The sequence below is a fragment of the Mya arenaria genome, chromosome 8 (assembly GCF_026914265.1).
Source record: "Mya arenaria isolate MELC-2E11 chromosome 8, ASM2691426v1".
NCBI lineage: Eukaryota > Metazoa > Mollusca > Bivalvia > Myida > Myidae > Mya > Mya arenaria.
Window position 1 is genome coordinate 46,746,566 of NC_069129.1, and position 26,845 is coordinate 46,773,410.

Sequence of the window (26,845 nt, forward strand, 5' to 3'; positions counted from 1 at the left end):
GATGCCCTAAACTTTAACCAGACTTTCTCTGTATTTAGGATAACATGGAGTTATGTAAACTAACTGTGCGATATCACTTGTGTGAAGTTTGCCATCAATTCAATAAAGGGTATTGGAGTAGTAATTGATAATGCCAACTTGACCTTAATTTCTAACCGTATGCCAACGTCTCTTACACAAGAGCAACTAGGGCAGCTTTCCTTATTCTTTGAATAGTCAAGCTAAACATCTTGCCCTTGAAAATCTATCAAAATTTATTGCGAAACATCAAACTTCCCATTGTACCTTTACTAGGCAGAGCAATTTTTTCTATGATTTATGGTCTATCACACCAGGAAACTTAAATAACTTACCTAAAGTTAATGCAGATATGGCATTAAAGCTGAATTTTTAAATTTGATACAAGTAAGTTTGCAGCAGGATGTATGTTTATAGAGTAAACAGTAAATGCTGCTCAACCATATTCACTCTGGACATACCTAGATTTTTTACTCGAGATGATCTATATTCTCATCGGTCCTTAGTATGCTGTGAAATATTCTGACTGAGTTAATGAAGATATGATCAACACTGTTGACTTCATGAAAGGAATAAGAAACTTTTATCAATATTTGACCTAATGACCTAGTTAGCCACAAGATGACTCATATTCACACTGGTCTTAGCTGTCATGTTGACATATGTTCTGACAGAGTTTCATAAAGATTGGTTAAATACAATGAAAAATACAGGGACAAACCCAGGAAATTAAAAATAATCCCTGTTTAGCGGCACATGGCAAGGGCCAAAATGATAATGAACTATAGACACAAACATATTAACATCACATACACAAATACAAACACCAAAAACAAACCATACCCTTATTAAAATTGTTTTACGGTTAAATGATGGGATAACTGGTACAGATGGAGTGGTCAGTGAAACAAAGTTCACTGGAACCTGAGTCTACTGGGGTCCAAAAATTCTAATGACACCAACTATTTTGAATGTACGGTATATACATATGTCTGTATCTACCAAGAAAAGAAAAGTATTATGGATGGATAATATTACATTTATTATTTCTTTTGCATTTTTGCAAAATATCACAGATAAAGGCAATCCATTACTGAAACAACAATAAGATATCAAAGTATAAATAAATGTTCAATCAGACTTTGTTCTATACACATGGATTCTATCTGAACATTAATATTACAATATGTCTTTGTTATTTACAATGAAACAGGTTCAATAGTCACTAAAGTCCCATTCAAAATGCCTCTCACTATAGACACCAGTAAAGCCTAAAAAAAAAAAAAACATTTGGTTCGGGTTACCCGACCCTACTTACGGAATCGGCGCCGACCCTACCGTTTTTATAGTCAGTTTGAAAAAAAAATAAAAAAGTAAAAAATAAAAAAAAAAAAATTAAATTGCTTTTCACTTTGTAGTTCAAAACCTTAAAAGCTTATACAGAAGATAACTTTAACACAATTATCCAATGATGAAAATGACATTCTTATATAAAGCCTAAAAAAAAAAAAAAAAAAAAAAAGCCTACCTACCCTACTTTTTTTGGAAAAGGATGTAACCCTAACCAAACAGTTTTGTTTTTTTTAGGCCTAATGGAACAGATTTAATGGTGATTATATAGGTCAATAGCATTTGTCACCAGTTAGTTTAAATTTGGTTTATACCAATTTCAATTTTCATACCTTCTGATTGCAAAAAGCTTTCAAAAACAACTTTCTTACTTAGGGCTATTCCAGTAAAACATATAACCTACGTGGGGAAGGCAATTATTTTCTTAGTATATGGGTGTGTGTCTTTTTTTCACTAATATGGACCCCAAAAGGGTAAATTTGCTTCTGTAGGAGGGTGGTATAATTCAAAAGTGCCTTTCCCCACGGGGGTAATATGTTTAAATGAAATAGCCCTTATATTTGTGGAATGATTTTGCTAGAATATAGATAGCACCGTAATTGATCATTACAAAATATGTCTTGTTAAACACTGTATTGATTTCAATGTTGTTTAAATTTACATGTACACTGTATAAATAACTGTATTATGGGCCAGAGGCCTTATATTACAATATACTCTATGGCATGTTATAATGTTACATTATGTTATTTCAATGAAAGCATTAAATTTTCAATAATCAAAGTAGCCAAAATTAATGAAACTTTCAAATGGCCTTCTTTAAGTAATAAAGTAACCACAGGATCCCTATATTTCACATCTAAACTACAAACCTCCCAACTTGCATTATTTTAACAGACAAACTCGATTACAATCAAGTACACGTAATCATATTTTTACATTCGCCTAGTCCTTTGTATAGATAAAACTTGACGTTGTTACTGTATAACACGCAAGGAGTTATGACGTCATTGTTTATTTTATAATTCCTCTTGGATTGGATTAATGCAACGTCACTCAACCAATGATGAACAACATTACAGAAATCAGCTATTCCTTTATACAAACAAACATTGTTGGTTAGGTGCCCTACGTCGTTCATACAGCATAAACACAAGAAATAATGCGATAATTCCTTAATTATATTTAACAGTCTATAAAATTATATTTAACAGTCTATAAAACAATGCGTTCAGATCGGCCTGCCGATCCGTTTACTCAGCATTTTTTCACTTATATCCCACAATGCCTTAGCGAGTTCATCATCGGCACCAGCGCTGGATGGCGGACAGCGACAACAGTTGTTGAAATACATGCCACCCACCGCCTGCATCTCCGGGGCTATTGCACAATACACGGTGGTTGCTGCTCCTTGTTGCTGAAATATAACATGGCAATGATTACTCTTCAATTACTCTTCAAATATTAGTAACATGTACTTCGACCTAATAGTTCATACTAATTACTTAAGCTTGATGTGACGTAAGCTGATAGCTTATAGAATCATGCTAAAGTCTTTTTCCTAAGTAGAAATCAATGATAGTTGCTCAAGCCATTTGCTGACAAATTCTAGAACACAAGCAGAGAGCGCCATCTAGGTACATGTATATCTATTTAGTTTTAAGCTGTTGCTTAGCTTAAGGTATTGCTGGCTTTTACATAGTGTTATGTGGCCCTCTGTGTCTATATTGAGAGGTCATGAGAAAATTCCACTGGCAGGAATCACCCTTACAACCTCTTTTACCATTAGACCAAACCTAATGTTAAAAATACCATGTTCATACATCATCATTTAAACAAGCCAAAATGAGACATTTAATTGACAATACATTATAAGCCAATATGTAGAGGGTATAACATGTAGGGTTTTCCCTATGTTATTTTTAGCTAGGGGTTCTGTGACCTTCATGATTGAAAAAGTGAGGGTCTGTTGTAATTATATGGGGTCTAACTACAATAATTTACACTCAATAAATGCTATTTTTGGGATATCAGGGATGAACAGTATGTTCAAAGTATGAGTCTTAGATTTAAAATTTTGTGAAGGACTCCAGTTTCCTCTGAGAAAAATCCCTGATGCATGACTGGTCATTTTAAACAGAATTTATTAAACAAGTTTTCTGTAGTTGTGACTCAAGCGAGCCTTGGTGAGTTTTTAATAGATTTTAGAAAACATGTTTACAATTGATATTATTCAAGTAAAATTAAAGCTGCACACTCACAGATTAACTGTTTTGACAACTTTATTTTTTTTGTCTTGGAATGAGCTTAATCTTAAAGTGACACTCTTATTCAAAATAAATGCATACACATGTATAACAAACATAAATTTTGACCAAGAATCCTTTAACTACTTACTAAATAATGCATTTATGGAAAATATTTATTACTGATAAAAAGATTGGAACCGTGTATTTAATAGCAGAAAGTGCAAAAATATTAAATGATTGGTGAATGCTAAAAGATTTACTGTGGTCTACTATAGTCTCATAAGGTAGAAATATCGTGTTTTTTGCTTATTTCTTTCAAATTAAACTAGGTATCCTTCATAAGAAACATTGTTTTCGACATTTATTCAACCTTTTTGGAATATTAAAACCATATTATTAATTGTGATAAATCTTATGTGGTAGTAAGAGTGCATCTTTAATTACTTGTCTGAAAACCAGTGATATAAGACTGCAGACAAAAAATCAGATGGCAGTTTTTCATATTTACGTTTGAAAATTAATGATTCATGGCTAAAAGCATTACTAACGCTTTAAGAAAAATGCATAAAACATCAATTTTTGAACATAAATATCAAAACCTGCAATCTGATTTTTTGTCAGCAGTCTTATGTCACTGGTTTCCATGCATTTTTCGCAAAAATTGGCTGGTGCCAAGACAAAAGATAAAAAAAGTTGTCAAAACGTTCAATCTGTGAGAGTGCAGCTTTATGGTCAAAATCTAAATAATTTGCAGATAATGCTATTACAAACATGGGGACAATTAAATGAAATGCTGAAAACAGATCGTAAAACCACTGATTTTACTGCAACTCTTTGAGTTCATTTTAACAGTCAGACAGTTACCTAGAGACAGGTTTAATTGAAATGAAAACAACTTGATTAATGCTGTCAAGCAAAATATTCGACAAACATATAAAAGAGAGGAATTTTTATTCGTAATAACCTGGTACTGAGATTTCTAAACATGCAAAAAGTCACATGACAAATTGCCTTTAATAGCAGTGCCTTATTTGGAAATAGATATGCACGCAACATGATTTTCATGTTTTTCTTCTCTACTATATTGTACATGTTGGGTAATACAGATCTATATCTGTCTGACATTTTATATTTTACTTATTTTTAATTCACTAGAAATTTGAAATGTCTGCAATTTTCTGGGGAATGGAAATCAGCAGAATATAATTATGCGTTGTTCATGGCAATGCTTTTAACCAATCAAATACCGTCATATATGTAGGAAGTAAGATAATATAAAAAGGAAACCAATTTTTATGGACTTGACCAAGTTCTAATGAGATAAAAACAACAATGCCCGGTACAACAACCAGTGCCTCCGTCATGTTTCGGACGTAGGGCTGGGGAAATGTCCCTGTAACAGGTTGTTTATGCATACATGTACCTTTTCTATACTCAAAGTGAGAAGCTAGTTACCATAGACTTGGTCCAAGGCCTAACGAAGTAGAAAATTGTTCGGTATAGCCACCAGTGTCTCTGTAAATTGGTGTACATCATGTTTCCAGGGTGAAGAGCAACAGACGAAACCCTGTATCGACATAGCAGGGTGTTTAAATGTAGAGAGAAGAGTAGATTACATAGTTTGGACAGGTTATACGCCCGTAGATCCCAGTAACCACTTTCAAGGGGAGATAACTTCTCCTCTGACAGATTCAGGATGTTGAGATCAGCTGATCTGGAAATGAAAGATCAAGTTATGTTTAGGTTATCTTATCTTATCTCTTATAATTTGTTATTTTTTTTAAAAACACCATACAAACACGTGATAAGGCTGGTCATCGCAACTGTCTGAGATATTATTACCACTTTACCATACAAATTCAGACCAAAAGATATTCAGCGCTCAACAAACTGGATGCCACCACTAACATGTTTAGATTATAAGTATTTTCAATGGCCGAGAGTGTAAGATAGGTTCATCCCAAGCTGAGCGTGGTTTACTGAGTTTCTAAAAAAAACACCCTGCGTGAGGGCTGGGATGAACCTATCTTACACGAGCAGATATGGTAGATGCTTTTTCTCCCAACTCAGTTAAACAAAATTAAGTAAAAAAAATTTTTTGCTGGAACTCTTTTGTGCGTAGCGAAAATAAATGTGTATGGATATTTGATAATTCGTGGTTGTCATGGATATGCGCGCAGTGATACAGATTATGTTAATAGTCAAATCGGTCTTTAAATAGTTCTGAGGAGAGTGAAGCATTATTAGTTAAAAGGTGCATGAAAACTTTTTTATGGTGACATTTGAAGTGAGAAATAATTAATTAGCATTCTAAATATTGCCATAAGACAAGGTTTCAATAATGCTACAGACAACAGTCTTCAACGAGGGAGGTAATAACAATGTGATGACCATTAAAAGGGAGTTCCATACGGGTTCTTGTTTTATCATTGCCTGTGGGAAATTTTTGGATCTACTTATTTGAGGTGGGAGAATCTCCAATCATAAATTGTATCTATAATTCAGTCTTGTATGAATACTATTACTAGTATCAATACTTGTATCTTATCTTTTCAAGTTTCTCAATGTCAATTGAAATCTGATTGTTATAAAATCACCATACACTGTGTACTTTCATAACACTGAAGGGCCATATGTGAACAATGCACTCTTGTGGAATATTTCACTTTAAAAGGAAATCCCTTTATGAAAATCAAAATAAACTAATTTTTATGTAGTATAATCAATATTAAGTAAGAGTTTAGACTTAACAAAATAAGATTCTTGTCACTTAAATCTTGTTATGCTTGATAAGTTTAAGGAAACTAGCGAATTGTCCATAAATTAAATCTTTCAATGAGAGCAAATTGCCTGCGCCTCAAAAATATCATTTCAGGCAGACTGTACATGTTACCTGTGCGACTCAGATGACACCACAATCACCCTGGCAGGTGCGCTAGTCATCAGCTGGGTCCACAGGAGCTTGGTGAGGTAGAAATGGGCCAGGTGGTTCACCTGCAGTGGTATGCTTTGTTTTTAATCTATACTTGTGTATATTGTTCTTATTTTTAACTATTGATCAATCACCAGATGCAACAAACAGTTCACCGATAACAAGGCTATATATTTTGTAAAGTAATAAATGCACATGGTTGCATTATCAAATGATAATCCTTCTGCAGTGCTTTCAATAAGAATAGAAAAACAAGATATTACAATATATTATACCTCACATAAATTTGTCCCTTCTTTATATATAATCTCGATTGGTCCGTTTATCACTGTATTTTGATGAAAATCCAGTTTTATGAGCGATGTCATACAATTGGTTAGTGCGGCTTGCTATTTTCACAACGGCAAAAATTTGTCGCAAGATAACATTATCAGGTTTGTTAAATAAAACACATTTCAATCGCTTTAAAAACATTGTCTTTTAATGAAAAGAGTTTGATATAATATAAGAAATATAACACACCACTTCGGGTCATATGGCATTATCAGTCAGCCCCCGAAGGTGAATGGACCTCGGCTAACACCTCGGTCCATATACACCTTTGGTGACTGACTGGCCGGTCCTTATAATGTCATATGACCCTCAGTAGTGTGTAATATTTCTTAAATAAGACTACAGTAACTGTTGAACCTTGCTGGCTCGGAAAATTCAAGCCAAGCAGGAATGTTTTCCTTAGGTGTTTAAAGAAATCGGTCCTTTACATCCACTTGAGCCAACAAGGAATTCAAGCCGAGCGAGTTCGAGCCAATGGGGTTTGACTGTATAAACCTTCGTATAGCCATGATATAAAGCCACAATGAGGCGTTACATGTAGATTGAGCGGCAAAGGAGAAGGGCCTGAAACCACCAGGGTACCAATTTCCCATAAACTTTAATGTACTTTCGGGCCAGCAACTAAAGTCATCCACATTTCATTTAATGTCCTTAAGAATTTTTAGAAAAGTTCAAGAACATCCAATCATCTTATGAGATAAATTTCAAATTAAACTTCAGCTATCACTTGACACAGGATGTTAATTCTTGAGTCAGGCAAATAATGAAATAAAAATCATAATATATGTTTAAAGATTATACAAAGGAAAATAATTCTGATTAGCCATAAGATCAATCTAAAATCTGAAGTATAGCCAAAGTACTAAACCGACATTTAAGGGCAAATAACTCAAACATGCGCAGAGACTTTGACCAAGTCATGTGAGTGAACTTGACCTTGAAGCGTAAGAACCTGGATGTGGCCTTTCTATGATGGTCACTTAATCATTTCGGAATTCAATCATGCGTGGCAGTGACTGGACTTGAACCACTAGTATAAGGAAGGCTTTTATAGGAAAACTGACAATGTTCAGAGGCCTGCAGTGACCTTTATGTCGAAGCTAGGAACCCAAGTGTGGCATGCAACACACTGTCAACTTATTGTTGGTATCATTGCCAAATAATTTCAAAATACCTCTGTGAATGACAAAGTTATGGACCTGATATGAACCACTATCAATTTTTAGGCTAATACAGCAAAATTGGGATCAAGTTTGACGGTGCACAGTGGACCTAGACTTTGGCGCATGTGATTGCAAGCAACATATTATATTCTTATGGGGTCTCAAATGCAAAATTACCAACTATGTTGAAATCTCACCATGAATGACAAAGCTTCCAACGGGACACAAATCACTATTATCAGTAAGACACAAATGACAATGTTCCCAGGCACCTAGTGACCTTGACCTTTAATCTAGAGACTCAAATCTTGAGCACAACCATTGTCAATGTATGAGGGTGTGTTGTACAAAATTATATAAAAATCCCACCCTCAATGACAACATTATGGAAAGAACAATAAGGTAGGAAGGGACAGACGGACGGAAATGACGACGCGTGTGTGAAGTGTAGGTATACAGGGTAATGACTTTTCAAGAATTATTGTCCTTTTTGAAGAATTTTCAAGAACTCCAATAATAAACCTAAGATTAAGATATACTCTTTCGCATAACTTTTATATTCAAGACTTTTCAAGAATTACCAAACATCCAAGGAGTTTTAAAGGATTACTACAAATTTCAAAGACTTTAAAGGAATACCATATCATACAAGGACTTTTCAAGGCATACATGTACATACACAAACTGACCTGGAATGTGGCCTCCAGTCCATCCTCTGTCTGGGTGTATGGCAGGCCAAACACAGCTGCATTGCAAATCAGGTAGTGCAGAGGCCTGCAATGAGAGGGTAGATTTTTTTTAATTGATTTGTTTATATGTTCGTTAAGAGTAACGGGCATGACTGTAGTTTGTATCTACGCTTCACACAGTTTTGTTTATTTTTCACATAAAAACTGTTCAAGAAGAAATAACAATAAATAGTGCTGACAGTTGTCAATTTTTTTATACATTATATATATACTGGTATGTGATGTCTTCCGCAAAAACAAGTCCTGTATAGGTAGTTTCGTAAACAATAATGATTGAAAATTAGCAAATAGATAGGATTAAATAATCATCTTGTAACAATGTTTACAATTTTATACAAGAAACTTTCAAAAAGACTTAAAAACAACAAGAACTATGGTTGACTGCTTATGAGGCACGACACCTTGTAACATTATCCGATGGATTAATTTGAAAACCACAGCCATATGATCTGAAGTTGCAGTAATTGCTTTTATGACAGTTCAATTTGTCATTTTACACAGGGAGCATCTTATACCAGTACATAATATGCATGAAATCAGCAAAAAAAATGTAGACTATAGTACAGGCAGATGGGAATGACCAGTGACGTCAAAACAAACCTTACCAAGACCTTAGTGCATTTAGTTTGCTTGTATCAGCAAATATTACTAACACAACAGCATGTGTGATCTGTAGGCAGGTGGTAATAGGTAGCTTATAACCACAGCTTAAGTTTATAACAAGAAGTGATACTGTGGAGGAAATGTCAGGCAATTTTTGTAACAATGACGTCAAACCAAACCTTACCCAGTGCCACCCATGTAGATTAAAAAGTGATGATGGCTAGCCTATATTTTAAAAACAACAACAACATATTTACAAGTTCAAAAGGGGTAAGAGGGATGGCATCAGTTACTTTAAGAGATCACTATGATAATTCATTGCATTTTTTTTTTGTAACAATGACGCAAACCAAATCTCGCCCACTGCCACACATGTAAATTAATGTGACGGTGGCTAGCCTATATTTTCGAAAACAACAACATATTCACGAATTCAAAAGATGTACGAGGGTTGACGTAAGTTACATTAAGGGATAACTATGATAATTAATTTCAGGGTATGCCAGGGTTTTTTGTAACAACGTCGTCAAACCAAACCTTACCCAGTGCAATCCATGTAAATTAAAGTGATGGTGGCTAGCCTATATTTTCGAAAAAACAACAACATATTTACAAGTTAAGGCGAGAGATGACGTCATTTACCTCAGGAGATAATTATGATAATTCATTGCTTTTTCTGTTCTTCAAAGGATAGTTGGAAGGATCACAATACAGGTTTATGCAAACACTTCTTTTCAATTTTTAATGCATTACTATGTTTAACTCATTTGATTTTAATGATCAAAATAAAAACAAAAACCCATGATTTGTGTACAGTTAAAAAAATATTAACAAAATTTTGCATTTTTTTTATTAAGGAATCATTGGCCAAGAAGCAATTATTCGAAAAAATCTATAAATTATAATGACTAATATTTATTTGATCTCTCAAAGCAAACCTAGGCCAGTGCCACGAAAATCACTCTGGTTAATTTAGAAGTGTGGTTAGCCTACCGGTAGATGTTTGAATTTTTTTTTTTAAAAGGTGTATTTTGGATGACGTCAGCTACATCAAGTGATCACTGTCACAATTGACTTATATCTCTTCTCTTCAAAGGATAGTTAAAGGCTGAGTCTTGGGACTGGCTTGTCCGTCATCAAGATTAGACTTGAAGATATCATTGTAATCTAATGATTATCAAATTATAATTCTTGTGAAATATGTCTCACCTCATAGGTCTCACCTCATAATTGGGGAGATATATTAGTTTTGCTGAGTTTGGTGTCTGTCCGGGCCTATGTAGGGTTGTCAAGGAGGTGAGTCCATTAGCATTAGGAGTTTATGCACCAGTCAATTGTAACCACAGCCCCCCAGGTCCAGGGAGGAGCGTGGACTTTGACTTTTGGTCCAGCCAACCCCGGGTAAAATCCCCGCTCTGTGGTGACGAACTGCTGGTAAAATCCCCGCCAAATGTCCCCACACCCCAGGGACCCTAGTAAGGCCCATTCCCCGCTATTTTTGGCATGAGGACAAAACCACTGTATTCACCAGGCACGGTGCCCCCCCCCCCCCCTTGCCGAACTGGGGGGCTGTGGTTACAATTGACTGGTGCATTATTTGATATGTTTTCTATAAAAAAAATACATTTTAGGGCCTTTTTTTTAAGAAGAAATGTTGGAACATCCGTCTGTCCATCAAAAAACTTTGCTCTATATCTCTTGAACCGCTCAAAGGATTTTGAAATTACTACCCACAAATGTTAACCATATCGAGACATTGTGCAGAGCAAACGTTACAACCAGCTCTGTTCAAGGTCAATGTCACACTTAGGGGTCAAAGGTCATATGATACAATCGTGTGTCCACTCAATTTCTCTTGAACCACTCAAAGGATTTTGAAATAACCACCCACAAATGTTCACCTTAAAAAAAATTAAAACTATGTGCTGAGTGCATGTTACGACAAGCTTGGTTTAAGGTCAATGTCACACATAGAGGTCAAAGGTCATATGACTATAATAGCTATAATAACTACCGGTACTCACAAAAGTTCCCCAAATTGAGACTTTGTGCAGAACACATGTTTTAACCAGCTCGGTTCAATGTCATTGTCACACTCAGTCTAGTGAAACTAACCGTTGGGGAAGGGAGGGGGCGGGAACCAACAAACAAATTAAGATTGTAAGAGCAATGAGACAGAACTAATTACCATTCCTGTTGCTTATACTGGTCAGCAAACTCCTTCACACTATTCAAAGAGGCAAGGTCAATCTTCATGACAGTAACCTTGACCCCAGGTCTCTCTGCCAGTATGAGATCTCTACAAGTCTGGGCAGACATGGTGTTTCTACAGGCCATCACTACATGAGCTCCATGGAATGCCAGGGATCGGGCTGTCTCAAAACCTGGCAAAGCAATGTGTTTCATTAGTAAAAGTCATGACAGTTAACTAGACATCCGACCTCCCCGCCAGTATGAGATCTCTACATGTCTGAGCAAACTTAGAATTCCTACATGCCAATCCTATATCATCCTCAGCACCCCAACATATCATAACCTATATGTTATGATACGCTGCGGTGTCGAGGATGTCCCTATATGAGCTCCATGAAAGGCCAGGGATCGCAATGTCTCAAAACAGCAAAGTTTCTAACTATTCCATGCACTTCTCAAGTCATAAACTCCATAACTTTGAAAATAATAAAAAATGCGTAAGTGATAAAAGAATTAGTTACAGAGGGACCAAACCTTAATATATCAACATTTATTAATGTCTTATTTCTCAGTGAGATTACATGATTCATAATGTGTAAGGTGCACTTCTTAAGTGGTGTTTTTTTCTTATTTCTATTGCAAAGTGATAATTAACTAATAACTGTGAGACCAAACTGTAAATACAATATTTTCATATCATAATAATGAATATCAACCATGGCTATCCCACCATAAGCATCACTTAGGACGATGTATATTCCAGTGCAGTCAATCTGTTCAGAACAGGTATGGTTGAACTGCTATTAAGCACTAGAATTCAGCAAATGGGATGTGTCGCCTGTTGGAAAAGCCACTAATTTTCTAGGAAAGGCCACCATGACCATGACATTTTAAATATTACCCTCAAAATAAATAGGGGCCATCTACTGACCATGACCAATGAGCATACAAAGTTTGAGGACTCTACAGCTAGTCATTCAAAATAAATAGACTGCAAACCAATTTTCTAATATAGGTTCACGTACCACAAACTTTGACCCCCTGACCCAAAAATCAAGAGATCATCTAGACCTTAACCAATGTGCATAAAAAGTTTGAAAACTCTACAGCAAGTCCTTTACAAGAAATAGATTGCAAACCAATTTTCTAACAAAAAACAGGAAGCAGAAACATTGACCTCCTGACCCAAAAATCAATATGAATCATCTGATCATGACCAATGTTCATGCAAAGTTTGAGGACTCTGAATCATGTCTTACAAAAGTAATTGATGGGAAACAAAAGTGTGACACAGATGCAGACATGAAAAATGATGCTAGAAGACACAAAGGGATCACTTTGTACAGCATTGTTTTTTCAGTAACTTTATTGGTGACACACTTCCATTTCTGAGCAATAAATTTCGTAATACTTGTTTAAGCACAGGCAAAACAAAAACTCTAATTACTAGTATTTGCCTGGAACATACATACACCTGTATTATGGGAAGATCTTAATACAGATGGTGCAATGCATTTCTCAAGTTATAGCCTCCATAAAACTTGAAAAATAATAAAGACTTCAAATGATAATAACCTAAAAACTGTAAGACCAAACTGTAAATGCAATGACGTCATATCTTAATATTGAATATCAAGCGTATCATCCTACTTTTACCCACAATTATAATGACGTACATGTATATCTCACTGAGGTTGCACTATTTATAATGTGTACGGCGCACTCCTCAAGTATTGTATTTCATTTGCTCCATTAAACTTAAATACTGCAAGATACAATGTCTTCATACCGTCATATTGAATATCAAATATTCCAACGATGTCACACCATTCGAAGGTGTAAAGTGGAACTGCAATTTAGAACTAGTATTCAGAGAAGAAGAGATGTTACATTTCGGGAGTGCCCATAATTTTCTAGTAAAGGCCACCATGATCTTTACCTTTGACCAACAGACCCCAAAATAAATAGGGGTCAACTAATTAATATGCCTAATTTTCGTACCAAGTTTGAAGACTTTACACCAAGTTGTTCAAAAGTTATCAATTATGAAACGGAAGCACCCATAATTTTTCTAGCAAAGGTAACCATGACCTTGACCTTTACCTATCTACATCAAACCAATTCAGGCTAAAAAAAAATATGTCTGTTTCGGGTAACCCGACCCTACCTATAAAAATGCGCCGACCCTAACTATTTTTCTCCGTTTCTGAGCAAAAAAAATATTCATTAGCAAATAGAGAGTAACTAAGGGCGGATAAATGCAGATTTTAATCAGAATTATTGTTTATATGATAAAACAAAGTCAGGCAATGACAGTTATGTAGGAAAGACTACCATGTGCAAGAAAACACTCTGAACTTACGACAGATTTTGAAAAAAAAATAATAAAAAAAAATCCCTACCTACCCTTCCTAGAAATTTTGGGAAGGTTACCCTAAACAAACAATTTTATTTTTTTTGGCCTTAAAGCTGCACTCTCACAGAAGGTTTTGACAACTTTTTATTTTTTGTCTTGGAACAAGCCATTTTTTGCAAAAATCCATGGAAACCAGTTAGGTATATAAGACTGCTGACAAAAATTTAGATTTTATATTTTAGTTCAAAAATTGATGTTTTATGCATTTTTCCTGTTAGTAATGGTTTAAGCCATAAAACATTAATTTTCGATGGGAAATATGAAAATCTACGATCTGATTTTTTGTCAACAATCTTATATCATTGGTTTGCAGATATTTACGCAAAAAATTGCTCTTTCCAAGACAAAAAATTAAAAAGTTGTAAAAATGGTATATCTGTGAGAGTACAGCTTTAAGGGTATTCTTCAGAACATAAGAAATGTAAATACCCAGTTTGAAAACACTACATTAAGTCATTCAAAAGTAATCAATCAAATACTAAATTGCCAGAAAATTTCCTCGTAAAGGTCAACATGACCTTGACCTTTGACCCCAACAGCATATGCCTGACAAATACTCAAAAATACTTGAAAAGAATGATAGACTCAGTGGAGCAAAAACTAAAGCTCATCCGTTATTTTTCAGGGGAAAAAGGGCATACATGTAAATCAACAGTTATTCAAGCCAGAGCTATAGGTTTTGCTGTATGTGAGCGTATTGTCCCTGACAACATGTGTACCAAGTTTCATTTGAAAACCTGATCTGAGTTGTGTCAGAGTTTAAGTATAAAGCATCATGCAGCTGGCGACAACAACGGCTATGATAAAATTGTGACTTTATTTCTTTAAAATATAGACAAGCTAGCGGTTAAAGCTAAGGGAAGTCAGACCAAACTAAAACTATATTGCCAACATATCCTACTTGACATTATACCTAGGGAAAAAACAATGAGAAAGTCAATCATAAATTGCCATACTGATTTTATAACCTCAGAATTGATTATCATTATTTGACTGAATACTCATAAAACAGAAATTTAAAGAGCAATATAATTAGCAGCATTATATCGGGTAAATACGCCAAATCCAAAATTTAAAACAGACAAATGTTTTCAAACTAAAAACATATGGTAGAGTTTAATTCTTCCTAAGTACAGCAGTTTACCTGTATAAGATATTCTTATTGATATATACCTACTACTTTTAAGCAGTTTTATAATTTTTAAATTTTGACTACACAATTGATCATAAGTTGCAATGTCTCCTCCAATTATTTCTTATGAAATGCCAATTTATTATGGAGGAAGCCACGAAAGCGATTGGATGATGTGTCAAGTGAAATGTTCCTGACACGCCTTCTGGCGATCAGCCAACCATTACAATAGCAGAACAGCACGCGATTATATGGCCCACACGCTTCCTTGCCATCTATTACGAAAGAATCAGTTGTGTATTGTTAATATTAATTACTGTTTTGATAAGGCCTTTCGCTGCAGTAATTAAGGCATGTCGGTGCGATTAACATATGTCGGTAATTAGCCTCGCCGCATGAAGTGACTTCGGCCCCGACAAGCCATATCTAGGCCTGGTGGAGACCCTGTGAATGACTATGATTTGGGACCTCTTTTACCTACCTATCCCACTGTTAGCCCCAGTGATAATGACATATTTTCCAGTAAGGTCCCGTCCATTCAAAATATGTAATGCCGTACTGCTGGAGTCATATTTTTGACGCAGCACTTTCCGAGATGCATCCGTCTCAGCGAAGGCTAGTCTCGGATCTGTGAATGTGGTTTTCTTATTTACATGACTGAAATAATTAAAGGAGCACAATATAGTCACCTGTGAAAAAAATATTAAATTAAATGTCTCATGTATAACTCATTCGACTTCAATAATCAATACTAAACAAAAATGTACATGTATGGTTTGTGCACAGATAAAATATGTAAGCCTTGACATTTCGAGTCATGTAATGTAATGAATTGCAGGCTTGATGTCATTATCGGGTTATGAACGCAATTGGGCTGGTCAAAGTGTGTGGAGTCCGAACGCGTACTTTGACTAGCCCAATTTCGTTCATATGCCTGATAATGACATTAAGCCCGCAATTCATTACTTATATTTATACCAGTATTTAATTATTTCATTCAAGAATTGTTTAATAAAAACTTAATTTCATTTAAAAAAACAACATTTCAGTAATCCTTTTTTACCCATTCTATCAATAGATTGACCTGACTGTAACGGGAAACATTTTTCAAATGACGTCACAATAACGCGGGAAAAGATCAACCACTTGAAATCACTTTTAAACATAACATTGAAACACTTTTGGCAACAATACGTTTAAAATATAATAAATTAACACTTTCTAAAATGTTGATTTATATTTTATACGGGACCTGCTGACACAATACAAACAATAGTAAGATCAATAGTTTTCATGTATATTGTTATGCAATGAATTACGATCCGAACATATCTGAAGATGTTGTGTTCATCGATTGATAAACGCAATTGCCGAAAGGCAGTTCATTTAAGGAATGGAAGTTGAGGTGTAAATATTTAAGGATATTCAATTAATAGTAGGAATTTTTAATATATTTTCTAAAGTCCGTGAAATATCCATTCCAAGTAAAGCAATCTGTACATATCCTCAATTGTTTTACCTCAGAAATTGCAATATTGAAATACCCAACAGATGCACTGAAAAACAATATTGGATCAATGAATAAGAGAATTTAAACTTACTCCACATAGAAGACAGTTCCATCATCTTTAAACTGCCTTTCCCAGCCATATGGTAATTCTGAAAATAAAATGGCATTTAATAATATCAATTGGATACTAATAATACTGTACATGACTTACATCCACTTATAGACATGCAGGTCTGTTTGTGCATTTTGTCTGATGAATCCTGTTGCAATCAACAATGCTTATCTAGACTAAAGACTTGTACAATTGTAACTTTTATGATTTAACATTATATCGGCCACCATTTTGCTTCCATAACTAGCATGCAGCTGGGTAGGTACATGGTTAGAAATGGTACGTCATAATCGAGTTATAGCAGGCAAGGGACCTTTTCTGGGGCCTATAGCTATGAAATTGCTTCTAGAACTCTTGATGAAAAGGCATCAGAAGAGCTTTGATATAGTAATGAGATTTTCTATACACTGCATTCATCGAAATTAGTCTTTAGGTGAACAGGCCTGAACTCATATATTACGTACTACTTGGCATTTTTTTTGCGAAAATCCTTGGAAACTAGTTATAAAGACTGCTGACAAAAAATCAGATCATAGATTTTCATATTTCCGTATGAAAATTAATGTTTAATGGCTTAAACCGTTGCTAACGGTTTAAGAAAAATGCATAAAACATAAATTTTTGAACTTAAATATAAAAATCTGCGATCTCATTTTTTGTCAGCAGTCTTATATAACTGGTTTCCATGGATTTTTTCGCAAAAAATGGTTCCAAGACAAAAAATAAAAAAGTTGTTAAAATGTTCAAAATGTGAGAGTGCAGCTTTAAGGTTTGTTGCAGATTTCTCTTTCTCTTTTGCGTTAGGTGGACAACGTGTTGTAACAATAGGTTTAACAACACCACAAACAGAAGTCACCAATAAGGCTGGAGCAGTTAATTCCCTTAGAATCATGAAATTTAAATAGATCAATTTCATTTACACATTACGTTGATATTCTAATACATCAGAAGAAGTGGTTCATAAAATTTTAAATGATATTATTAATTAATTGTTGTGTTTTAACCTGTATTTTGTATTATTAAGTTTAACTTGATTGCTAGTGAAATGAACTATTGCATAAATTATGAAAATTTCCAAATTGAAAAGTCATTAAGTTAGACTGCTAAATTGGGATTACTACGCGATCTACTTTCAGCCCTAGTATAAGGTAAAGATTTCTGACATTGTAAACCGTCCATATTCATCCGTGGTTGTTTTCGATGAAAAATGGCCGAGGTGTTCCAAAAGACATTTACATTGAGCTTAAATTATGCAGAGTTGGAGTGACTTTTATTTGAACAATTCAAGACAATAAGAGATGCATGACAGCACCTGTAAACATATACTTACCACCCTTTGCTGACTTCTTTTTTCTAGTAACAGGGTGCTCCCATTGAGTTGTCTCAGTACTGTGGCTGGAATCAGAAATTGATTATCATTATTATGATTGTCTGGTAAGCACACTGGCTTCCCACCTAGTCAACCCGGGTTCGATTCCCGGATTGGGCACATGTGAGTTTGGTTTGTGGTCACCAAACCAGACAAGTGGGGTTTTTCCAGGCTCTCCGGTTTCCCCCACAACACAAACCCACACTCTCGCCTTTAATCGTGCCAATGAGAGTGATTAATATAATGTTGTTTAATATAATAACTTCTTCACAATCATAGTAAAATAAATATATTTAAACTAAACTTAACTAAATTATCGTTATTGTGACTTACATTAATATTTTTTGCACTAAACAACGTTATGACTATTCAATGTTAAGTCACAATACATATACCTTAAAAAAAACTCAGATGTCATTTCCATGAGCACAACATGGAAACACTCTTCACACAGTGACAATGACAGTAAATTTAATGTCATGGCTGTAGCTAAATGAACAAATATTTTTTTCGGTGTCGGTCATAATAAGCCATAATATTGACGCTGTCGGCACCACCCCTGCAGCCCAAACTCCAGCAACTTTGTAAATATAGGTACATGCTTAGGAGTGTTTTATTATTCAAATTCAAGATTTTAACAAGCAGGTTTTGTTATGTATGCTTTCTGGTGGTTAGGAAATTTATCAGTAAAATGAAAATGAGTATTGAGAAATATTAAGTTGTTAAAAAAGGTCTTGGTTAACCTTTTGGCCACAATGCTTGTTATTTCTGTTAGTTTATTATGACACCTATGAACATTGTGATTCATAATTTATCACCTTCACTTACAAATTAGACATGAGGAGTCCTACGTTTAATACTCCCTTGGAGCTTGCGGAAGTCAACTTTAAAAGCTCTTCAGAGCTTGTGTTTCTATATGTTGTAAACCCAACTTTATAAATAAATATTACTTGACTTGACTTGACTCTTGTTGAATTTAGACAAAAAACGATACACAAGCACACCTCATCAGACCTCAATATTAGACTTTACGACGAAATAGCCAAAATTTCTTACACAAGTGCATTGAAATTTTTTTACCAGTGCAGTGAGCAGGCTTGTGCTTATTTTAAATTTTATTCAAGCATGGGTATGTGATGTTGCAGGCTTCACAGATGAACATATGTCGGTTTTTCTTAAAGGTTGATAAATGTCAATAACTAAATTTTAACACTTGAAATTTGCCATACTTGATTTTGAAAAAGGGGAAAAGTTTTCTTAAAAACTGCAAAACGACTCCCTTTTATTATTAATACAGACAGGTTATCATCCACTGATACATCTTTAGGATAGAAATGGTTAATAGTTTTAATCCTTATACATTTATGTTATTTTTCTTATTAAGATTACAAATTCATAATTAGGCATGCGGTAGGTATTTATCATTTAAGCTGCAACTTCTCAAAAAACAGGGGCCGCAGCTGCGGTGCGCCTGATAAAAGGTCATTTCAATAATAGCAAGGTAAAAGAATCTACCATTATGCACCAGTCAATTGTCACCACGGCCACCCCCACAAGGTCCGGGGGTATTCCGGGGATAGTCCATATAAGCAGCCGCTTCAGAGACTTTGACAATTTTTTATTTTGCGACTAGGTGTCCATATTCTACTTGTTGTTTTCCTAGCCAAGAATGACAGATCCCAGCGCTAAGTATATTGAGCGGAAATATAACGTGCACCTGCTAGTTTGTTTCAAAATGGCGATGCTTTATTGACAGAAGTCGATCTAAATTAAACTAATTATTTTTCTTTCATTAAACACTTCAGTGTTATAAGTAAAAGGTATTGGCTAAAATAATTAAAGTGTATCTTTTGTGTTTTTATTCAACAGTGAAGTGTTTAGTATTGTGGAGTACAATTGACTGGTGCATTACCATAAACAATAAAACAATTATAAAACAGGAAACAGTAAATGTTGATAAAAAACACTAGTTAATATATATTGCTAGTCCAAATAATTGTACGTTGACGGATATTTTTACGATTTTTGATATGGCAAATCCTTTACGTACAAATTGTTTTGTACCAAAAGTGGGTATTTGTTCCGATCGGGATTCAGGGATAAAGCATATTGCGTCCAAAAATATCCTAAAAACAAGAAATATTACTACATGATGTTATTTTATATTAGTTCCGTATACAAAGAATGAATATCCAACGAATAATTATGAGTTTGATGGGGTTTTCTTCATTTCATTCTGTCAAAAAAAAACGCAAGGCTGCAGTTCACAGTTTTACAACTATCGGAGCTCTTCGGTCATGGCCGAGTTGTTACGTTACGATTGTATTTATGAGGTCTATCGCGAAGCTTGTCGGAGGTGGCAGAGTTATTATAATTGGGTAGAGTTGTTCGCTTGGCATACTTGTTGTCTGTGTCAGTCACGTTTCGTTTTATTGGAAAGGCAGTGTTCGACACTAACGGGGTCCCGGGATCCCGAGGACACCAATTTTTCGGGAGGGACACCTAAACTTCGAATGCGGTATTCCGTCGGAACACTTAAATTTCTGACCGATAAATGCTAAATATCAATAAATAAGTAGCATTTCATTAATTTATTACCTATATTCGGGTCCCCCTAAATTCCTTGACAGTGCATGACAAATTGATATTATCAGGGCTTCTAAAACTTTGGAACCTCAATCGTTCCGGACCCGGCGACAATCGGTCTTGACCCAGCGACAACCCCCCCCCCCCCCCAAAAAAGAAAGACCTGTTCAAAAGAAATCCGATTACTTAGAAATGTCACACATTTTCGCGACGTCTTTTCTGTCAATATTTTTTCGCGATGTCGCAACTCCTCAAGAGGGTTCTAAAGCCGCTTAGCCGATTCAGATAGTCATTGATACAAGCTTAATTCAAATGAGATTCTCATAGAGTTCTGCGGCGTTTCTAATAAGAACGACTGCGATCGTAAATAACTGTGACTGTCGAAAAGCAGTCAGACGACAAAAAGTGAAACAGTATTATGATTTTTTTGCTTAATGCATCTACAGTGGGTCAACATTCAACTGATACTCTTGAATAATAATATATATCTAGATTTATAATCGGGGCTTCAAGCTATAAGTGTTATATCGACAACGACTTTTTCATTACTGCGAATTAATATGACGTAAGCGGCGCACTCAGCTTCCAGACTATGTAGTTAATCAAGCGTGTCGCTGTTGATATCCTATATATGACTAGGTTCGGATTAACAATGACATATGCACATTTAAATTTAACAGTTTGGTAATCAACAAACGGATATATCATGTAATGATTGACGACGACATTGCATATTCATATTGCCATGAGAAAATATGGACCGATTTTAACACTAAATCAGGATAGCTGCAAGCACACAATTAACACATAGTTTGTTTGTGTCTTCTGCGACCTACCAATACACGTGATTGGACCGATTGCAAGCGTCTGCTAATTAACAGATAGGCTATAGAGTGATCAATGTAGCGGAAAAAGCAGCTGGTCGCATTAGTCACATGGTAACTAAGACACTTTTATGACCTATTGGGGGTAGTTTTGAATGTGTGAATGACCCATGAATATTTGTGTATTACAATTTCTGCAACTTTTACTGGCCTAGTCGTTTTGGACCGAAATTATAAAACAAGAGGCACATCAGTGCCTGTGCTCCACTGGCCAAAAGGTTCAAGCAAAGACCACCTAACGAACATTTTCGTCAAGTTTCATAGAAATACAATCATCAATTTTTGAGGAGAAGTTATTTAAAAAAAAAAATTACTTTAATAGCTCTGGCTGCCATGTTGTGCAGTGGACCGAAATGATTTGGGCAATTTGAGTAAAGGAGCACCAAACAAACATTTCTGTCAAGTTTTATCGAAAAAAGGTCATCGGTTTCGACGACAAGTCGTATAAACTTTTTTTTATTTTTTAGCTCTGGCAGCCATGGTGTGCAGTGGACTGGAACCATTTAACAAATTTTGGTTAATGACCACCCAAGGAACATTTCTGTCAAGTTTCATCAAAATCTGATCATCGGTTAACATTTAATCTGAATAGATTATGAAGCAAATATCTAACTTGAACAAGAACTGATGAGATAGAATCGACTTGGTGTTTCACTTACACTTTTCGGCCATTTAAGTTACTAAAAATAGCTGTTTCATAAACTTTCAGAATGTCACTTAAACGAAAATTAATGTTCAGTCTATATATACTTTCCTATGTATAAATGTAAGGTTTTTAAATTGATCTTTTTGTGAGAACTTTATGCTTATATGTTTACTCATAAATTATTATTGTTTAAAAATTATTTAAAGATGCTATACGTGAAAAATTAAGACATTATTTTTTTTCTATTAAAGGGAGGTAATTCAGTAGTAAAATGTAATCAAAGCTATTAAAGCATGGCATTTCTTTTCTAACCATGTTGATATTATTACAGTCTATTCAAGCAAGATGCCTTTTGTTTTTACATAGTACCCATAGGTTCTGAAAAACAAGGAGCACTATTCCCAACAGAAGGATGTCACTCCCTATCACTGCATGAGCATCATAATAAAGAAATGTTTACTCAAACTGCAAGCTGCTCAATTGAAATAGGTATTTACCTCAAGCATACAGTTTTATAATGTGGCAAAATAGTCGGACTACTAGATTGTCATTCGGACTAGTAAAATATGCCATTATGCTAGTCCAACTGGCTAGTAGGTTAAAATGTTTTTCGTGAAGACTGCGGACGAGAAGTCCTTAAAGGTTTTTCTATTTTTTACTCTCGCAGCCATGTTGTGCAGCGGACCGGAACTATTTGGGCAATTTTGGTTAAAGGGCATCCCGATGAACATTTATGTAAAGTTTCATCAAAATCTGATCGGTTTCTGAAAAGATGTAGTTTAACGTTTTTTTCTATTCTTAGCTCTGGTGCCCATGTTGTGCAGCAGACCAGAACTGTTTGGGCTATTTTGGTTAAGGACTACCCAAGTAACATTTCTGTCAAGTTTCATTGCAATACGATCATCGGTTTCTGAGGAGAAGTCGTTTAAAGGTTTTTCTATTTTTACCTCTGGGGGCCATCTTGTGCAGTGGACCGAAACCATTGAAGCAAATTTGATAAAGGACCATCCAAGGAACATTTCTGTTAAGTTTCATCAAAATCTGATCATCGGTTTCTGAGAAGATGTTCTTTAAAGGTTTTTCTATTTTTTTGCCCTGGCAGCCATGTTGTGCAGCGGACCGGAACCATTTGAGCAATTTTGGTTAAGGACCACCCAAGGAACAATTCTGTCAAGTTTCATCAAAATCTGCCTATCCGTTTCAGAGGAGATGTTGTTTAAAGATTTTGCTATTTTTAGCTGTGGCGGCCATATTGTGCAATGGACCAGAACCATTTGAGCAATTTTAATAAAGGACCACCCAAGGAACATTACTGTCAAGTTTCATCAAAATCTGCCGAACCGTTTCAGAGGAGATGTCGTTTAAAGATTTTGCTATTTTTAGCTCTGGCGGCCATATTGTGCAATGGACCGGAACCATTTGAGCAATTTTGGTAAAGGACCACCAAAGGAACATTCCTGTGAAGTTTTGTCAAAATCCGCTTATCAGTTTCAGAGGAGATGTCGTTTAAAGTAAAAGTTTACGCACGCACGCACGCACGCACGCACTCACGACGGACAATCTGTGACGACATAAGCTCCATGGCCTTCGGCCAGTGGAGCTAAAAATGAAAAAATTTCAGACCGATTTTTTTTTACACTTTTTGAAACTGAAATCCGTCTGGCTTGGTCAAAATCGGTCCAGACCGGCAAATTGCCGGTTTTTAGAAGCCCTGGATATTATATTATTGTTATAGCACACACCAAAGCAAAAGTATAGCTGACTTTTTTACTATATGTAGTTACGTCATGAATCTATAAATAAACAGGTCATGTCACAGGGCACATGCGGGTTAATAGCGCTTCCGTTTTGTTGTTTACATTATTAGCAATGTCAGAGGTGACATAATTGTTATGCGTATGTGTCAGAACCGCCCAAAAAAGATGCCAACACTGCTGACTTTGATGTCTTAATGATGCGACCTTTGAGTAGTTACAGTAACATTTACGGCACAAAAGACCGACATACTACATTCAGCATTCTTTGTTAATTGGCATTCAACTTATCAGTTTTATTTGTTAATTTTAAAGACATTTATTTTAATGCTTTGATCAAAACAAAATATTAATAAAATTTTATGACTTTTTGGCACGAAAATTAACATACACAATTTTTGGTTGTCTGCTCTTCCAGTATGCACGACATCTGTTGGGCAGTCTGATTGATTTATCAGCAGCTCTACTAAATATTGACTTGAGTTTTCACAAGCCAGATGTAATATTCCTACTGTTTCTCAATGAAAGGCACCGACATATGACAAGACCCTAGACCATGATGTATTTTATGCGTATTTCCCGAAAATCTAAAAATAGTAACAACATCAAGTTTTTGTTTACATTGTATTCATCTTTGTTTTTGACTGGGACATTCTACCGCTTTTGAACTTAATCCACCGACTTAGAGACCCAAATACACCTCACTGCCATTGCCAGAGGTTCACATGTCTGACATTCAGTGCTACTAACGTGTCATTACATGCTGTTAAAAACATGTATAATAGGGTGTATACTTGAATTACAAATTGAAAAGTAAAAGACACTGTATGTTGAATTAAATATTAAAACAGGCTCAACAATGATAAAAAAAATAAAAAGTGGAAGGGACTTCTAATTTCAGGAAGGGACACCTGATTTCAAATGTTGGTGTCCCTTCGGGATCCCTTGGAAAAATGGTTAGTGTCGACCCCTGAAAGGTAGATCTTTTGTTTAATGCTTGTTTTATGCAAAATAGCTTTGTACTTACATGGAAAAATATGAAAATAAACCTTTATTATCCCTTTCAAACATAAAATACTTAGATTAATACAATTTCAATATTTTTCAAACCCACCCAGTTTTTGCACAAACTCGTTTAGACGTTAGGGATTGGAAATAACACGTCTTTTATTTAAGACTAAATAGGTTGCATAAAAGAAAATGGCCCCAAAAAATCAAATGTTGGTTTATTAACAAAGATTGCTGTGGAGCGAACATCAAACGCGCTAATGTTGTTTTTTAATAATTTCATTTTTGGATAGATTTAACTGTTATAAACAAATCGCGAAAACATATTGCAAACGTGCATAACATCAATATTGCGAATAGAATATAATATATAAATTCAAGCATTAATTCAAATATTGTGATATCATACTTGGCATAATAAACATCTCCATCTAACGTCATCCTTTCCTCCCAGCCAGCTGGAATTTCATCTTCGCTGTCAGTATCCAAACTACCGTCTGCCATTTTGTGTTGTAGCCGCGGCTACATTACACCAATAGTTAACTGGTGGGGTGGTACTTACACGTAAATAGCCGAGTGGGGATTTGTATGAACAATTTTGATTATCATTTTTTAATTCTATATTATTATGACAAATCCGTGCATGTTCTTAAAAAATGAATTGTAATGGAATGGGTATCCGAAAACTTGGTGATAAGTTGACAAAAATACGGAAACAAGACTACAGTATGCCCACCGTATATCGGAGAGCAGACAATACACATAATGTCTTCCCAAACTTGAAAGGTTGCTTTGGCAGGTCTTTTTTGTAATGCTTGGCCAGTTTGAAAAAAAAAACTTGGAAAGACTTCAAGTAGATTCGCTCAAATTCATATCAATAACTTATAATTTCAAGAATGACGTAGTGGGAATTCTTTAAATGATGTTTTCTGTGTCATATATGATTACTATATTTCAAAATCCCACCTGTCAGGATTCATCCACGTGAAATCTCTTTGTTTTTTTCCATGCTTTGGCCGACACAATTACTTTAAAGAAAAGTCGAAAAGAATGGTTATTATGATGGATACCGAATTTAATTGAAAGGAAAGGTTCAGAAAATACGGTCTTTCTATCTTATGAGACCACAGTAGATCAGAGTAAATCTTTTAGCACTCGCCAATCATTTTTGGGGGCGTTTTCAACTATTAAATGCACGGTTACAATTTTGTTATCAGTTATTTATAGTATCCATAAATGCATTATTTATTAAGAAATTAAAGGTTTATCAGTCAAAAATTATGATGGTTATACATGTGTATGTATTGATTTTGAATAAGAGTGCCACTACAAGGTCAATGTCGGGCTTCTTAAAATGAGGTAACTTTCCTTGCTAGATAGTGGTTGCACGCAAAAAACTCTCCTGTAGGGTAACCAATTCACATTTGGACCTTACTCAATACCTTTATTGGGTATTCCCAAAAACTGAAATATCAGGTCATCAAAGAATTAAACAAAGAAAAAATAATTTTAATGTTTATTAAGTTCAAACAAAATCAATAAAGTTTGAAACAATAGTGTAAAAATATTCCAATTAGGTTTCAAGTTGTTAAGTCGGGTGTCATTTGCTGAATGATTTATATCATGTACATGTAACTTTCAATCATTTTCTAAAATGACTTGTTTAGCTAAAAATAACAACACATATACAATACCAGACGAGAAGTTTATTAAGAGGTGAAATGCAGCCAACAAAGAAACACATGCTAAGATATGTGAAACAGGAACACTATAGCACTGTAGAAAACACTAGCTACAAATTTCTGAGCTGTGCACATGTCAAGAAAGGTAAAACAAGC

General features: G+C 35.0%; 1 protein-coding gene across 1 annotated transcript; it reads right to left on the minus strand.

Annotated features, from left to right (window-relative positions):
• Positions 1-1,045: 1,045 nt before the first annotated feature.
• Positions 1,046-25,522, minus strand: LOC128242568 (WW domain-containing oxidoreductase-like). The gene is made up of 9 exons (XM_052959769.1): positions 25,417-25,522; positions 18,091-18,155; positions 16,740-16,797; positions 15,620-15,795; positions 11,586-11,781; positions 8,735-8,819; positions 6,511-6,611; positions 5,073-5,331; positions 1,046-2,785 (listed from the first exon to the last, which is right to left on the minus strand). Exons 1-9 carry the CDS (start codon positions 25,509-25,511, stop codon positions 2,600-2,602), a joined length of 1,221 nt encoding a protein of 406 aa, XP_052815729.1. The 5' UTR covers positions 25,512-25,522; the 3' UTR covers positions 1,046-2,599.
• Positions 25,523-26,845: the final 1,323 nt, after the last annotated feature.

Bases quoted from the DNA above. Each gene is read 5' to 3' on its own strand.
- LOC128242568 (XM_052959769.1), bottom strand. From the start codon at position 25,511: ATGGCAGACGGTAGTTTGGATACTGACAGCGAAGATGAAATTCCAGCT. The intron at 8,820-11,585 runs GTAATTAGTTCT...CTCTCATTGCAG, and splicing joins CAGTATAAGCAACAGGAATG to GCCTCTGCACTACCTGATTT. The intron at 5,332-6,510 runs GTAACATGTACA...TTTCATTTCCAG, and splicing joins GTGTCATCTGAGTCGCACAG to ATCAGCTGATCTCAACATCC.